Source organism: Nelumbo nucifera, chromosome 3 (genome assembly GCF_055504915.1).
Source record: "Nelumbo nucifera cultivar China Antique chromosome 3, China Antique-T2T, whole genome shotgun sequence".
Lineage (NCBI taxonomy): Eukaryota > Viridiplantae > Streptophyta > Magnoliopsida > Proteales > Nelumbonaceae > Nelumbo > Nelumbo nucifera.
Window position 1 is genome coordinate 20,538,325 of NC_142651.1, and position 18,220 is coordinate 20,556,544.

General features: G+C 38.8%; 2 protein-coding genes across 3 annotated transcripts in view; both read left to right on the plus strand.

Annotated features, from left to right (window-relative positions):
• The first annotated feature begins 3,849 nt into the window (after positions 1–3,849).
• On the plus strand, positions 3,850–9,025 carry LOC104600804 (cinnamoyl-CoA reductase-like SNL6). Its single transcript, XM_010263944.2, has 5 exons — positions 3,850–4,155; positions 4,244–4,419; positions 7,815–8,000; positions 8,221–8,374; positions 8,527–9,025. The coding sequence occupies exons 1-5, from the start codon at positions 3,924–3,926 to the stop codon at positions 8,838–8,840; spliced, it is 1,062 nt and encodes a 353-aa protein (XP_010262246.1). The 5' UTR covers positions 3,850–3,923; the 3' UTR covers positions 8,841–9,025.
• A 1,789-nt stretch (positions 9,026–10,814) lies between these two features.
• Positions 10,815–18,220, plus strand: part of LOC104600817 (uncharacterized) — a 33,307-nt gene continuing 25,901 nt past the window's right edge. For both annotated transcript variants that reach the window (XM_010263948.3, XM_010263955.3), the window contains exons 1-6: positions 10,815–11,144; positions 14,258–14,372; positions 14,535–14,635; positions 16,610–16,735; positions 16,835–16,955; positions 17,084–17,168. In XM_010263948.3, the coding sequence (XP_010262250.1) occupies positions 10,977–11,144; positions 14,258–14,372; positions 14,535–14,635; positions 16,610–16,735; positions 16,835–16,955; positions 17,084–17,168 (716 nt within the window). In that variant the 5' untranslated portion in view covers positions 10,815–10,976. The remainder of the gene's footprint in view (positions 11,145–14,257; positions 14,373–14,534; positions 14,636–16,609; positions 16,736–16,834; positions 16,956–17,083; positions 17,169–18,220) is intronic.

Consider the following 18,220-nt stretch of genomic DNA (forward strand, 5'->3'; position numbering starts at 1 on the left):
CAAGAAATATTTACCCAAATAAATGCATTTACGTGGATAAATAACTTGAGAAAAACGAATTAGGCATTATTAATGAGGGATTGTCAAGAATGTTTTTGGCGCACTAGCCACATGTACAACCAAATTTTCAAAAAGGCAAAAGGGAATTGGCACAAACCCTTAGAACTCAATAGTTTGGGACATTTTTACTTATTTAGATGTAGTATTGTAGTAATATAGGTCTAGTTCTTCTTTGACTTGGAATCTTCAACGAAGTGACCCACATCAGCTTGCAACCTTTGGTCTAGGGGGTCTAATTCAACCTAGTGGCTTGGGCTCGTATCCCATATACTTGGGCTGCGTAGGCCTACGCATCATAGACCTAATTACCCAATAAGCTCAAGGCAGATTTTCTATTTTTGCTGGTAAGGTTGCATTTACCCGACTATCTTTTCACATAGAGGTACTCACGGTCCAATTTGGTGCGATTTTAAGAAGATCTCAAACCAAATCGGTAAATTACGACTTGAGAAATTTTTAAACCGAATTAAACCATTTTGGTATAGAAATTAAACCAGACCAAAACATTTTATTACGGTTTGGGGACTTGGACCATTCTATGATTCTATTGGGCTTAATCCAATTAGAATGCCCAAATAACTTCTCTAAAAATTAAATAGAATGCCCAAATAACTTCTCTAAAAACTAAAGCTTAAAAATTTTATTTTATTATTTTTACTGTAAAATAAAGAGTTTATTATATATTTATAATTTTATGTATTCAATTTATATATATTATATTATATATAATATTTATACATCATATATTCATATTATATTTATACATTTACATTATATATATGTATATAATTTTGATTTACGATTTATGGTTTGGCTGGGTTTATGAAATCCAATAAACCAAACCGAACAAAACCACAAATTCAGTTTGATTCAGTTCGGTTTTATGGTTTAAACCATATAATGAACACCCCTATTTTTACATGAAGAAGTGGTTTATAGGTTTGGGACGCCACGATGTCTCCATCTTAGACAGGTGCATAGGTCGAGGATCCTATTGCCAATAGGGGTGATGTGGAAAAATAATAGTTTTTATGATATTTGTGGTGCCCTAGAGGGTTGACATGATACAAAGGTAATGTGAGGCTCACAATAGGACATTCGTTAGATTTTGCATTAAGGTTATGTTTGATTTGAAGGAAGATGCAGGGAAAGGAAGGGAAAGGTGGGAAAACCTTTACAACCCTTGATAGCCCTAAGTAGGATGACCCAACGAGCAAAAAGGAGATGTCTTCCTTGAAAATCTTTCATACACAAATTCAGATCTGTGCCCCACAGCCCACAACATCCCACAGCACATCCTGCTTTGTATTGGAAACATCTCCCGGTGATAGTACCAGAGCTGATGATGTCATCATTAGGAGATGTTCCTAATTCATGGCGGGGATGTGTTGTGGGACGTTGTGGGACGTTGTGGGGCACAGATGTGAACTCTTCATATACCTTCCATTATTGAACTTGTTTTCCTTGAAAGCAGCGCTATGAATTCACATTTGCGCCCCACAACACACCCCAACCGTGTATTGGGAACATCTGTCAATGACTAGTATGGGAAATGTTCCCAATGCATGATGAGATGTGCATGTAGACGCAGATGTGAACTCCCCCTATGGCCCAAGTATACCCCCCCCCGGCCACGCCTCATAAAAAATTCTAGCTTCGTCCATGCTTGAAAGCAAGGTTTTTTTAAAATCGAACTAGACAACGAACCGGTCCGGGGTCTGGTTCCTAAGTCGAACGGTCCAACTGTTCGAACTGAACGGACAACCCGTTCTAACAAAAAAAATAAAAACGACCAAAACCATTGGATGGTTTGAACAGTTTGACCACCCTGGTCAGTGGTTTGCTGACCAAATCAATGGTTTTTGGCGAAAATAACGATTATGGGGTAAAATGGAACTCGATCGGTTCTCGGTTTTTCCAGTTCGACCGTCCATTCCGGTCTGGTTTTGAAAACCATGCTTGAAAGTCTTATATACACCTTCATTCTTGAACTCTCTCTCTATTGTGTGAGAAAGAGAGAGAAGAAGATGATGATGGATATGGGGTAGAGGTGTAAATTGGGTCGTGCTACCTACAACCCAGCACGATTTCAAGCCGGCTTGGCCCGATGGTCCATGGGTTGTGCCACAGCTCGACACGATTGTATGGCCGATGGATTGTGCCAGGCTCGGGGTTTCAAGCCAGTGGGCTGGGCCGGCACGACACAACAACTGCTCATGGCCTATGGGTTGACACAACCCATATATATTTTATATACATTTATAATAGTTATATATTTATATAGAAAGACAGTTCAGCCCAGGGTCAGAATTTATAGGCACAAAGTACTATTGAAGTAGGTGCTAGCTCAGAATTGATTCCAATTCACGAGCCGGGCGTTGATGCATAGAATGTGGGGCCATTTTGAATGTTTATAGCTCTACAATGGAAATCAGAAATCTGCATTGGGCTTGTTCATACTTTTCCGTATACAATATATTATATATTATATAAACTATAATTGTATAATATATAATATATTAATAAAATAAATATTTTTTACAATTTTATTTAATTATTGTCTATATAAATAATTGTATATCAAAATTCATATAAAATTAAAATTTTATTTTTTGTTCAACTTTTTTAAATAAATAACTTTGGCCTAGTTCACAGCCCATATTGGCCCAAGGCTCGATCCATGAACTAGCCCAGCTTGTGGCTTAGCCCGACCTAACACAAGCCTACACAGACTTAGGCCGTGGGCCATGTTAGACCAACCTTCCAAAATATCTTAAGAGAGGAAATTACGGCTTGGCCCAACACAACCTATTTTACACGTCTAAATTATTATGGGGTTCGGTGGTTAGAAATGGTGAAGAATAATAGGAGGGCAAAATTTGACCATGGAGAGTACCGAGTATACAATAATTTACATAATGCATTTTGAAAATTAGTATTTTATCCATAAAAAATGCCCTAAGATGATTGGGCGCAACCGCCGAATCACTCGAGATTGGATCTGCTCCACACACCTGGCGCCTCACAGATGTCTCACATGCACATCCTATCATGCATTGGGAACATCTCCCATACTTATTAATTATTATTTATAGAAGATATTCCCAATGCACGGTGAATGTACCTGTGAGGCACCCATTTGTGAAGAGCAGATCTTGCTTCGAATCTCACTCACCTTGGAGGTTGATGTGAGGCGCCCTGTGTGAGGAGCTCGCAAAAAAGGGCAGCGTATAAATATGATGGGATCTGCTCCTCACAAATGGGCGCCTCACAAGCACATGCACCGTGTATTGAGAACATCTCCCGTGAATTATAAATAATAAATACGGGAGATGTTCGCTTGATAGGATGCGCCTGTGAGGCGCCAGGTGTGAGGAGCAAATCCGGTCTCCGTATAAATACACTGCACCTCCTCCTGTATTATGCTTTAAATCAAGGGGGTGACGGAGATATTTCCGATGTGATGTGCGACTGGATGCCGTGCTGTATAAGTGGATCTGATTTGGTGCTCTGGATGTATCTTATAATGGTGTCGAAGACTCCAAGGTGAGTGGTTCATGGCAAGTGGCAACCATCTTGACCCACAAATTTGGGATTGGGACAAGGACTTGTGGATGTGGTGTGGGTTTTGACTCGTAGATACAATGAAACTGAGAAACAGAGAGTGTAAACAAGCCAACTACCTCTTTTTGCGCGCTTTGATCTGTACCTAACCCCCTCTCACGTGCCTCAACTCAAAAGCGTATCATCCACCCATTCACCGGTCATGATTTATGAGTGAGTGGCTCGCTCTCAAATACACATCCTCTAGTCTCAACACAATAGTTGACTACAATACACAGATAGACAAAGACGACGAAACGATGGACAGAGGTTGCAGAGGCGAGATCGTCATTCCGGAGGCGGAGGCTCCCCTCTTCACACCTTTCAGACAAAAACCATGCGCTCTCACAGCCACTTGGTTTTCGTGTACTTTGAGCACAAGCGAGAGGAAGCTCATCTGTGTCACAAGCGCCAATTCTTTCTTGGCCTCTCTCATCCTCAAGCAGCTCTTGGCTCGTGGTTATCTGGTTCGGGCCACCGTTCAAAATCAAGGTCTCCCTCTCCCTCTCCCATATATATCTGTTAATTACTACTTAATTAGCTTATGTTGAATTGAATTTGGGTTGTTCTTGCTGGACAGTGGAAGTGGAGGAGGTGAGAGAGCAAATAAAAGAGGAAGAGATGATGAGAGGGCTGGAGAGTGTGGTGGTGGTGAAGATGGGAGATTTGCAGAGTCTGTGTGAAGCCTTCAGAGGTTGTCATGCAGTCTTCCACACTTCATCTTTCATCGATCCTGCTGGTGTCTCTGGATATTCGGTTAGTTCTTCCTCTTCTTCCATAATTAATTTCCATTTTCATTTCTGCACTATTGTAATTGTAGCAGTGGGGTCCAGCCATTATATATATAGCAAGGCTTCTTCTTCCTTTAATTCCTAACGTGCCGTAACAATCAACGCTTACGGGTGAATTCTTTCTTTCCTTAAACGGTCTGGTTTTACCAGCAATGACAACGGGGCGGGTTCGGAGTCGGGCACCATCCCGACTTTTAAATTAATCCCCCGTCCCCTAGTCCCCCACCCATCCCATCTCGGGAACATAGTATCCATATCCAGTCTCCGGGTTCCCCGGACCCGAATCTTCAAAATTTTAATTAAAAGATTTTTTAATATTTATTTAAAATAAATGAAAAATATTAAGATATAAATAGAGCTGTTCATGGGTCGGGCCGGGCTTTTGCTCTTCATTAACAAGATTTTTCCAGGCCCGAGTCAGCCCTCATAAAAAGTCCGAAGCCCGACCTAACAGAGGCTGAAATGCAGGGTGACTGAGTTCACCAGTGGTGCGGCTGGCGCCGATGCCTGAGTTCGCCATCGCCGATGCTTGAGTTCACTGGTTCCTGAGAATATGCAACAATGCATGAGAATGAAAAACTGCGAGAGAGACAAGAGAGAGAGGACTGGTGGAGAGAGAGAGAGAGAGAGAAGATTCATCGCCGGAGAGAGGGGCGACTGAGTTCACTAGTGGCGCCAGTGCCTGAGTTTGCCGGTTCCTGAATCCTAAGAATATGTGAATGCGTGCGAGTGAGAACTGTGAGAGAGAGAGAGAGAGAGAGAGAGAGAGACGACCGATGCCTGAGTCTACCGGTGCCTGAGCTTGCCTGTCACCTTTGAGACTGAGAACAATGGCTGCTTGCTTGGATTCGTGCCGGTTATTGAGAGTGAGAATGAAGAGAGAAAGATAAAAGATGAAAAGAGGGAATAGGAAAGGTTAATCGGCTAGGGTTTACAATAAAATACAAAATGTCAGGTCGGGCCGGGCTTTTGTGACAAATCCCGAGCCCGGCCCGTAAAATAGTCGGGCTCGGGCTTTTTGGCCCAAGGTCAAACCCACGGGCTAAAGTTCATGTACAAGCCCGGCCCGACCCATTGGGCTACCTGGCCCATGAACAGGTCTAGATATAAATAATATTTAAAATAATACAAATAATATTAAATAAATATATATATATATATATATATATATATTTATTTATTTATAATATCAAAATTAGGGTCGGGGCGTGGATTTCACTCCTCGGATTGGAGAGGCCGGGTGTCTAGCAGTAGCAGTAGCAGGGAGCCAGGGATGCTTAAGTTTTAGAGTTTAATTACGGTGCATTTTCTAATATTTTCTGTATATTAAATGAAAATGTAAACTAATCACGTAAATTACATCATTTATTCATATTTTACAAGGGCTGGGCTTACCATGATTCCCTTGAATCTTCATTGGGTTGTAGCGCGCTCTGTTGGGACATTAAAAATTTGACCAATTTTATGAAACCAACAGGTACTTTTCATATTCTGGCATGGGAGACTCACTACAGTCCCAATTGATAGTTATGACAAAATGAAACTGGCCACGTCACAATTTTGTGCCACCTGTACTTAACACGAGAAAATGCAGTTGTGTATACTAATTATATATGTTGAGTATGAATCGACTCCGGATCTACTATCCACAACCTACCCACGCCTTAACCACTAGACACTACAACTATGTATATGGAAGTATGGAACGTGTCCCATTCAGATGTGGGTAGTAAATCACTAAATCCCGTTGCGTTAAGAACAGGTGGCACAAAATGGTGTCGTGGTTGGCATCCGGACTCGAATCACCAAATTAACGTTGTTGGACTGCTTGACAAATTAACGTTGCACACAACAAATTGTCAAACAATTACAAACCTAACACTAGTGTCATACCATTACCCAACTAACGTATTAGTTAGTCTTTTCAGATGTGGATTTAAAAACTGGGTCAATCATAATTATCTTATTATACAATTACATGATACCGGAAAACTTGTATTTTTTTAGATGGCTAGGTAACCAAATAGTGATTTGATACCAGTATTGAAAACCATTTTCTTAACAACTTTTATTACAAAATTTTGGTAATGTCAATTACACACTCTTTGCACAAATATGGGGGGTATTCGCTAATGTAAATGCTTTTTTTTCAAGTACAATTTATCTAAATATTTTAAAAAGGCAAGACTTGATAATCAACCTATTCAGAAATGAGGTGTCTAATTAATACTCTCTTAATCTCTTATATGGGGTTTGTAGAAAGGAGAAATAAATGCTCACAAAAAAAAAAAAATCAAGATAATTTCAAATCAATAAATGAGAAACAACTAAAATAATTGGTTTGGATAACAAAACATATAAAACATCAATAAGGATAAGTTTCCAAATAAGCCAGAGCTTGGCACCTCTGATTTTGGGTCAAGCATGGCATTTCTCATGGGATAAATACTAAGTAACAAATCAATCAGAAATCAGAGGAAACAAGACATTACAAGTAGCTCTTATGTAATAAGATGCTAGTAAATATGCCATTTAACTTTTCATGGTCTGCACAGAAACGAAGGCAAATATCCACCTCATATGGTATATGGTATAGATATAGATGCACTTTTATATTCGCTAGGATGGGCAATTGATCTTCAGACCTGTTCTCCAGAAATCAGAAAGCAACTAATTGCCTCATCCAACTTTTGTTTAAAATCAGTTTGGAACACTCTTCCCAAACGGAGCATTAGCTCCATTTGTTTCAAGGAGAATGCGATTGGAATTTTCTCAGACTGGAGTTCTTCAGTCATTATTCTCAATCTTCAAAATCGTTGTATTTTTAAAACGAATTAAATATGCATTTATTTGACTGAGTTTTTTTTTTTTTTTTTTTAATTCTTGGAACCAATGGCCTCTCCGGCCTTCAGACAATTCTGTTTCATGCAAATATGCTTGGGAAATTGCATTATCTAATTATAGAATATAGATAACTCTTAGGACCCATTTGGTTCATGGGAATCGGGGTCCGGAATTGGAATTAGGATGGGTTATTCCAATTCCAACTGTTTAGTTGGGCGGAATTGAATCTTATTCTCATTCCTACTGAAATGGCATTTTCCTATTTGAGGGAATGGTCATTCCCTCCCCTCCCTTGGGAATGAAATCCCATTTCAATTTATTTCAACTCTTCTTCCAATTCCTGTCTCAACCAACAGACTATGAGAATAAACCATTCTGAGTTTGATTCCAATTCCCACTGCAAACCAAATGGACCCTTAGAAAGAAATCCCAATTAATTTTGTTTTCTTTTCTTTATATTGGAAGCTGAACGAAGTTGCCTATATCTCAGAAAGAAGCGTTTGGTCTCAATTGCAGGACAGAATGGCTTTTCTTGAGACTGAAGGAGCAAAGAATGTTATTGAAGCTTGTGGGAGAGCAGCATATGTGAAAAGATGCATTTTCACTTCTTCTCTGCTTGCCTCAATCTGGCTGGGCGATGGAGCTCAAGGGCCAGTTGATGAGAGTTGTTGGAGTAATGAGGAATTCTGCAGAGAAAACAAGGTATCAAATTCAATTTTCAGACATGGCATGGCATCACAGATTCACAGCTCTTGCTATTTTCCTCATATTCAACCAACGGAAGGGATCTATCCATTTTTTAGGCAAAACAATCAATTTAACATCAGAGACCAGTCTTTTCTCTATAATGTGATCAAAGGGGTTGTGAGTGTTCTAGTCATGAATTATTATAACACAGTCTCTTTGTGTTATTGGGGAACAGCTTTGGCTTGCCTTGGGGAAGACAACAGCAGAGAAGGTTGCCTGGAGGAAGTCCAAAGAGCTGAAAGTGAATCTTGTTGCTGTGTGCCCTGGCCTTCTCATGGATCCAACATTTCCAAATGCTCACATGGAAACCTCTGTACCCTATCTTAAAGGTAAACCATCTTAAGCTACTGAAGTTCATATCAATGCAAAAAAAACCACTATTACCCAATGTTGGAACTTAGAAACAACAAATGCTACTAACAAGTATATTTTGGTGCTGGTAAACCCTTTAGTTCTGAATTTTAATAACAAATGCATGTAGGTGGGAGCATTATGTGGCAACAAGGGATCTTAGCAACTATAGATGCTCAAAAGGTGGCAGAGGCACACATCCATGTTTATGAAGCTATGGATAATGGAGCTGGTGGGCGATATCTCTGCTTTGAAAGAGTGATAAGAAGATTAGATGAAGTCATTGATCTTGAAGATAAATTGAAGATGCATGGCTCATTGTCAAGAGGAAGAAATGAGGAATCGCAAGAAGATGATAATGATGAAACACGTTTTACTCTTACCAATTCAAAGCTTACTGAATTGATGTCCCGTGCTGCTCAACGCCCATCATGCAAACAATGACTCCAATCTACCATTTGTTTTCTAGAGACTGCTTTTTTTTTTTTTCCAGCTCCATGGGGTGAGAGATAGTCTGGTCAATGTATTATCATCATGAACATGAGAGAGAGAGAGAGAGATGTAAACCCCCATTACAGACCTTTTGTAGTTCTAAATGAAGAGTAGAGTTTCAATTTTTAATGAGAAAAGAAGCCTATATGATAAGTTGAGGCAAGTTCAAGACAATGCGACAAGTCTCTTCACCCCTATCTAATTCCTCTTGCGAGAAGAAAGGATTACTAACCAATTCCCTTCATCTGCATCTCCTCCATGCTTCAAGCCATCTTTCAGTGCCATGGAGGATGCAAATATGTTGGGTGCAGGGTGTCTTGTGGTTTATGTTGCCGTTAATGTACTCTTTAATCCCTCTCCAAGAATTCTAGTGATGGGGTACTTAGAGAGTTTGGAGATCTAAAATGGCTATTACCCAATGTTGGTTCCAGCTATTTAGGGTCTTGGAAGGAATATATTGGACACAGCCCTTACCTTTGATCCGGGGATTTTACCAATACACCAAGTAATGGCCCTTGAGGAATGGAAGGCTTTTGAATAGGGTGCAACTCGGGTTGGCCTGAGTTAGCATTTTACATTGCTTCGAGTTAGGGCTTTGGGCCGGGCTCATTTAAAATTTGACAAAACTCCAATCTGAGCCCATCTAAGTTGCACCCCTTTGAACGGAGAAAGTTTGCTTGTGGAAAGTTAATAGTTAAATAATAAGGGTAGAGTTAGTTAATTAACAAAGGTAGTTTAAGCATCTGTTTGGCATCAATGTCGTTGCTTCAGAAAACAATAACACATCAGAAAAAACAATGCTCAAAGAAATGCCTACCTGTTTGGTACTGTTTTTCATAAAAAACAGTGCTCCAATCCATGCCTTCCCGAGGGGAATTGCAGCTGGTTGCTACCAACAGGAAATATGAGGTGGCAGTGATAGAGACATGACATGACACTGGATAATAGGTACTATTGCTGAAAATGTTTCCTGGAGCATTGATACCAAATAGAAAACATTGTTGTTGCTCCAGAAAACATTTTAGCAACATTTCTAAACAAAAAAAAAGAAAAATAAAAAACACCATTATTTTAAAAAACAATACTTCCAACCCACACATCAGCACTACCGTATTGTATATACATCGATGTCAAAGATATACTAAGAGATTTGCCCTTCTACCAAAAGGTCCAAAACAAAACTTCGAGGTTGGCTTTGATAACAGGTAAAAAGGTAGTAAAACAGTAAAGGGAAAAATTAGGTTTAAAAAAAAAATAACTGCGATATATGGTCTTGTTCGAAAGGGATCTGGATGATGGAGTGTTAAAGGAGGAGAGGTTCTTGTCTGATGACATCACCTTATAGGAGAGGTATTAGTTCAATTTAAAAAGAAAAGTGATGTTTCAGTATTTAAGAGAAATCTCGGGGGGAAGTTTAAGTCTTTTTACCCTTTATATTAAGCCACAAATCAACTTTTTTTTAGTAGTAGACTTTTCGGCACTGGAGAAGATGATTACACCATATGGGTCGTTTTATTTTTGATACATAACTCGGAAGATTCCGCACAAGCCACACCAGTGCAAATTGGGCCGGATTGGCCCCAGTCCAAAAGTTGAAAAAAAATTCAAGTTGGGTTGGATTGGGTTGAAGGTTAAGAAATATAAACCTAACTTAATTTCGGACTGGGTTGGTTGAAGCCTTAACAAGTTGAACCTGAAATATATGCAATTATATGTATTAATATGTTCATAACTCAATCCAAGAAAGAAAGGATAGGCTTGAGGGTTCAACAAATCCGGTTGGGTTGATGGGTTCGGGTTCACCTCTACCCGACTCTACCCTCCGATCGGTTAGATTTGGTGTCTCAGGAGTAGAACATTAATTAACTTCCAACAGTTAACTACCGTTGATTAATTCCTTAAGGTGCCTAGACTGTCAGACACAGAGAGACTTCCGAAGCAGAAAGAAACAAAGGAAGCCGTCGGAGACTCGAAGGTCGTTCTCTTTTTTACTTTTTATCAACACAGTCACACAGACACATAGAGAGGGAGAAATAGAGAGAGAGAGAGAGAGAGAGAATAACGAGAGCCGCACACGCGCCCAGAGTAATGGGGGAAGATCCACAGCGCTCAAAGAGGATTGCAGCGGTCTCATATGACTACGAGAACGACCCACGATGGGCGGATTACTGGTCCAACATACTTATTCCTCCCCAGATGGCAGCTCGGTCTGACGTAGTCGATCACTTCAAGCGCAAGTTCTACCAGCGTTACATTGTTAGTATAAAGCACCCATTTCCTTGTTTTACTCTATGCATTTTCTTCTTTCTTGATTTGAATGCTTCTAATGGAATTAGAACTGAAGACTACTAAACTCATCTTGGTTTATGGGATTTCATTTTCCGTTTTGTTTTCAGTTTCTAGAAATAGGATCTTTGATTAGATACTTAATCGAATTATGGAGATTCTGGTTACTTTATGTTCTTTTATTTACTTAATATGGGTTTCGCTGATTGCTAGTATAAGCTTTTGTTTCTTTCCTCCGTATGAATTGCTGGTTATCGTTTCTGTTGTTCTGGGTTATCTCTTTTGTCATTGAAATAGAACTATACCACAAGAATTCTATCCGTCCATCTTGTCTTTTCTTCTTTTAATTTCAGAACTTGCATTTCTATAGTGTAGAATTTTATTGGCAATGTAAATCAAATTCTTTGGATAATGGATAAGTCAGATATTTCATTTGGTTGTTTCCGTTTGGGCATTGCTTTTGGACCTCTAAAAACCTCCTGAAACTTGTAGGGTTTCAATCCAACTTGTATATCACTTTCAATGCCAGGATTATTGCTTCTTACTTATCCAGTGTATGGTAAATTATTGAAACTATGTTATTTTGATTATCGCTTTTTTATCTAGGGCTGACAAGTGTTGGAATAAGGGTTTTGAGTCTGAGAGTGACCACTTTGTGCCAAAAATCACGAAGGTTAGGTCCTAATCCAGTCCAACCTTCCCGAGGTCCTGGATTGCTTGGACCAGCAGATGATGGTTTATATCACCTTATTTTTTTTTATAGTAAATTAAATTTTTTATCAAATAGAAAAGAAGAGGAAGTATAACTACAATCCCAAGTGACAAGAATTTTTTTTGAACTGTAATGTAAAGTATTTCATTCAATCAAAAAGCCAACAATGAACCCCTTACAATGAGAAACTGAACAGAGCATATACAATTTGCTCCCTACAGCCAAAAACCCAAAAAACAACTAACTTTTCCTTACAAAAAAAAAAAAAAACGAATCCTAGAAAGAACTAGGATGTCTATTTCTAAACAAAGGGTGAACTTCCAACCAAGAATGAGCCATCCTCAGAATTTTACATAGGATTTCTTCCTTTGAAGCCTGAGTCCCTTCAAACAGTCTCCTGTTTCTTTCACTCCACACAGCCCATAACACTGCTGAAGGAAGTATGCTCCATGCTACCTTTCCAGCTCTACTTAAACCTTCTAGATGCCATGCCTCAATGAAACCCTTCACTTCAGCTGGGAAGCACCATTTTACATCAAATGCACCTACTACCCTTAACCAGATCCAATGAGTAAATTCACATTGAATCAGTAAGTGACCAAAAGACTCCACATTACCATTGCATGAGAGGCAATCCAAATCTGCCACCTCTAGACCTCGTCTGACTAGATTTTGCTTTGTTAGAATCTTGTCCAGCATTGCTGACCAGACAAAGAAGGCCAGTTTAGAAGGAACAGCTTTAATCCAAATCCTGTCACTTGGAAATGGTGTGGTCTCCTCCCTTGCTACAGATTTGAAAAAAGGATCTTACAGAAAAGCTACCCGACTTCTCTAACTTCCACAATCTTTTTTCTTCCCCTGGACCAGACGTTTCTGAATCATATAGAATCTGCAGCAAGCTGATCAGTGACGGCACCTCCCAGTCGTTCAGGTTCCTTCTGAATTGGGGGTTCCATATGCAGTGTCCATTCTGTCTTTCCAAATACTCAGCTACAGTAGCATTCTTATTTGTGGCTATTTCAAACAAATCAGGAAAGAAAGTCATTAAAGGTCCTTCTTCACACCAGAGATCCTTCCAGAACAGAACCCTCTGGTCATTTCCCACTTTATACTTGATGCCCTTCAGAAACTGATGTTGTACTTTCTGAATTGCCTTCCAGTTTGAACAACCGTATGCTGATCTAACCTCTTCTGTCTCCCACTCCCTACTAGACCCATATTTAGCCACACCTATCCTTCTCTACAAGCTGTTTGACTGCACATTGAATCTCCATAGCTATTTTTCCAAGCGATGTTCACATCTCTCACTGATCTGATCCCAAGGCCCCCATTTTCTTTAGAGCTACAGATTTTCTTCCAGTTTACCAAGTGACATTTTGATTCCTCCTTCCATCCTCTCCACAAAAAGTTTCTCATTCTCTTTTCCAACACTGCCGCCCACTTGGCTGGGGTTGGAAATAAAGATAAATGGAATACAGGAAGGGATGACAACACACTTTTAATTAGAGTGGCTTTTCCTCCTTTGGACAAGTACTTGGTCTTCCAAGATGTTAATTTTCTATCTACTCTCCAGTATGGGTTCCCAGATGGCCTTTGATTTGCAGTTTTCCCCCAAAGGCATGCCCAAATATTTGGAGGGTAGTTTCAGGTTTGTCACTTCCCCAACAGCCATCAATTCACTCTTCAAGATGTTAATTCGCAGACCTGTTACCACCTCAAACTGTCTCAATATTGCCTTCACATTCCATAACTGATCCCAAGCTGCATCACAGATATCACTGGGAGTCTGAGACAAATGAAAGGAAAATCCCCTAATACCACAGCCCCTAACAAATAAATAACTCCTTAGCTTCTTAAAAGAACAACTCCCACTCCAAAATACAAGATAAAAATATAAATAAGAAAATAAGAAAAACAAGTTGTATATAACCTTATTATTTGTACATTTAAGGTCCAAAGCAAGGGAAAATTACCATTGTATCTCTAAAGCACAGGACAAATTGATCATTGATTCATTGGTACTGAATTGTAATCCTATTGCTTAAGTATAGAATGCTTAGAAGTTTCGGTGTTATGTTACCCAGATACGGCAAGGGCATGGTTGGATATGGTATTGGATATGAAATTTACACTAGAAGTTGAAGTATCTGACACAATATGGCACCCTTGTACAGGTATCTGGGTGTCATAGATTGGGTACTATGTGCATTCTGATATTTAAAAAAAATGTTAATATTTGAAATCTCTCTCTCTCTCTCTCTATCTATCTATCTATCTCCTTTTGGTTGTTATTATGAATTTCCAAAGTCGTGTAGAAATAACATGTTTTCTAACTATTAGTTCTTCCTTGTTTGTTCTGTCACATGAGTAGGATCCTGATTTTGTGGTTGAGACAATTTCTTCAACAAACTCTTCTCAGTCAGCAAGATCATCTGCACAATCCTCAGCCTCATCTACAAATGAACAGGCACGACCATGGAGCTCAGGTAGCAAGAAGTTGTAGCTGCTGTTAAGGCACTGTTTCTACTCTGCATCTAACAAAAGAACTACATGAATGGCAGTGCCAAAAGAAGATACCCATAACACTTTCTTCTTTCTTTTCGTTTGCATTCATTTTAACTTATTTTTAACCCAAAATTTTGGTGTAGGGTCAACTTCCAGAACATCAAGGGCTTCAGCAACACCAAACATGAACTCGACTTTTCTGCGCTTGGACCAACAAACCATACAGTTTTCAGTGAATGCTTGGGTACAAAAAAATGGACAATTTGCATGTGCATGCACACAAATATCTGTACAAATGTACAACTATGCATGTTTTCATGCCTTAGCTTTCATATATGAAATTGCAACCAAAATAGTTTGTTTTCTTTTTAATAATCTGTATAAGCATGTGAAACTGGCAAACTGCATCCACACACACACACACACACACACACATACCCCTTGTGAATTCCTTCATCTCAAGCTGAAATTGGGTTAATTATTCTGCTTTTGAATATTTTATTATTTAATTATTTGATCCACTAAAAGACAAAGCAATAAGCCATTCAGTTCAGCCACTTTAGCTGTCATCAAATGGACCCTTAATGAGTTTTATCAGGCTCAAATAATACCAGATATAAAATTTTTGTTTGCATATGGTTTCTTTTATAGTATTCATGATTTGACGTTGGATATGTTGCTTTATAGAGTGGAAATTACAAAATAGGATTGTGCATCAGGGGATAGAACTTTGTTGGGTCCAGTAGAGTATTTATCTCTGAAGTTCAAACTTGTGATCAAATTGTGTTATCAGGAGAGGCTGAGAGATGATAGAAATGTAGGTATTATGTATGAACTTGGTGTTTGATATCCTAAGCAATTAGGAAGGGAAATAGTAAAACAAATTTCAGGTTTTCTTTTTCTCACTACAAAAATTATAAAAAATTGTAGTTTTGTCCTGAATTGCCATGGTTCTTTATTTTTTAAAGAAGGTAGAATAATACAAAGAGTTATGATACGATGCAGAGTCAAGAAGAGATAAAATCACTTATCTCTCCCCATTACAAGACCCCTATCTTACAGTTGTGCCCAGAACAGAGTCTCTTGCCCCACCCCTTGTTTGGCTAAGGCATCTGCAAAGGAATTAGAACCACGCTTATACCAACTTAAATTTACTTCCATCTTTCTTGTTAGCCATTGTTCTTTATTTATGCATAAACTAAACTTTTGAAGGTTTCAAGTAAACTTGGCTAAATGTTGGAAAGCGTACCCTTCCAGAACTGATGTAAACACGGAGGCAAAAGATTCTATGGCAATGCGTATGAAGTGATTCTACAGGGAATTTGTGTAAAAGAAATGCTAGAATTTTCAAGGAAAAATAAAAGAGAGTGGAGGAGTTGATTGAGCGCACATTGATAAAGAGTAGCTCATTGGGCTGCTATATGTGATGTGTTCAAAGGAGTTTCTTTAAATGACATATTAAGAGGTTGGCAGGTTATTGCTGGCTTCCAAGTTAGAAGACATCAACATGTAGCTTAATGGAACCAACATTTGGGAAACTCAAATTTAACTTGATGGGTGCTGTCATGGAAACCCAGGGGAGTTGGGTATTGGGGGGAAGTAATAAGGGATCACAGTGGTAATATCTTCCTCAGTTATTTCATCAAGGGATGAACTAATGGCACTGATTCAAGGTTTAAAGTTGATTAGGTTGATAGAAATGAGAAATGTGGAGGCGGAAGGGGATTGTGAAACTTTAAATGGGTGGGTTGGGCAAGTTCAGCAGGTCGGGTCTGAAATTGCCACCCCTAACTGTAATTACTTCGCAGCATACAGAATGAGAAATTGAAGGTCCAACTTTGGGTAAATGGGTTTTGCTAGATCAGGTGTTAATGATATGTAGTATAGTTGACAAAATGGGAAATGGACCAATCCAAGTTGGATCTGATTAAACAAAGCAAACTATAATAGCACTCAAGCAGTTTTGTTGAAAGTTCTTTTTTTTTTTAATTTTTCTTTTTGATCGTTATTGTTTCGATAGAAACTCTCTTGGCACTCAAGGACTGTTGAAGCAATCTAGCATAATAAATTGGTTTCTATATTGAGGTTTTTTTAACCATTGGCACTCTGATGGCAATTCTGGGTTTACAGGACAAGACATGCAACTGATATGTGTTTTTTGCTTTGCTCATGACTTCCTTTTCCATTTACTAATGACCTTGTATTGGTTGTTCTGCAGATTTTTGTTGTTGGCATGCTTGCTGTCCTTCCAATTATGTCTAAAAATCTCTCCAATAGAGCATATCGTTTGTCTTTTATAGGCACAGCATGTTCCTCGTTGTATTCCTTGTATTCATTATATGGGGTAACTTTACCATTGAAACCCATGCTACCCTATTTGATTTGTTCATCTTTTTATCTTTTTGCATTAATCAGTTCTTTCTTTCTTTCTTTCATTTTTCAGAAACCTAGGGCATGGAATCTGCAGGCTGTCCAAGTATGGTTTCAATTAGTGATCACGACCAAAGATTTTATCTACTTTCTCTACTGCCTTATGTTTGTGACCTCCCATCTTCAAATTAAATGTGCGCATCACTTGGCCAGATCGTTTTGAAATGGTTTTATCTTTATTTATTTTTGCTTATTGGGTTGCATGTACTTAAATTTGAATTGGGTCTTTCATAGTATATTCTAATATTAAGCCTTATGGCAGTTGCTTTGATACCTGTACTTTGCCGAGCTCTTGAACTTGTTGCGAAGTTCCTAAGGCGAAATTTTGGCAATTCATCTTTATACAGGTAAATGAGTAATAAGCAATCACACTTTCTATCAAATGAAATTTATTCCTGTTGGAAAACGTGGGGTTACTGGTTCAGATCTGAAAATAGAATTGTATATATTCCTAGGATTGTGGAAGGATTGATTTAGAAAGTTTTTTTTTTCTATTTCTTTCTTTCTATTTTTGTACTTTCTATTTTCTCTTCTTTCTATTTTTTCTTCTTTCTATTTTCTTTTCTTTCTATTTTTCTTTCTTTCTATTTATTGCAGCAGCTTACTGTATAAATATGCCCATTGGCAATAGAATGAAACATATCAGTATTCTACCATTCCAAAACATGGTATAAGAGCTCTAGGTTTGTCAACCATGAGATTTTTTCGGCCTTCATTGCCAGTTTTTTGTGTTTTTCTCTTCTAGCCTTCAGTGTTGATCTATAACCAGAAGTGTTCCTTTATTCTCCTTTCCTGCTGGCCTTATTTTTCCTCCATTAACAATGTCCGACATGACTGCAACAAGTGCTCCCGTCCAAACCAATGAAGGAGCAACAAATTCTCATCCTCACACTGGTGATTTGCAGAATATTCAGGCAACATATAGACTGAATGGCCAAAATTACTTGAAGTGGTCACAACTAGTGCGTACCTATTTGAGGGGAAAAGGAAAAATTAGTCACCTCCTTGGAACAGGATCAAGGTTGGGCGAGCCAAATTTTGATGCTTGGGACAAAGAGGACTCCATGATTATGTCATGGTTGTAGAGTTCAATGACACCCGAGATCAGTGATACTTATATGTTTCTTCCCTCTGCAAAGGCTATTTGGGATACTGTCCGACAAACCTATTCCAAAGCCCATGATGCTGCTCGTGTCTACGAGGTCAAAGTGAAGACTGTGGCGGCCAAACAAGGGAGCAGGAGTGTTACAGAGTATGCAATTCTGTTGCAAAATTTATGGCATGAACTTAATCATTATCGGGTTCTTGAGACAGTGCGCAGATGATGTTGTGATCTTGAAGAATTTTATTGAAAGAGATAGGGTGTATGATTTTTTGGTCGGACTGAATGCTGAATTTG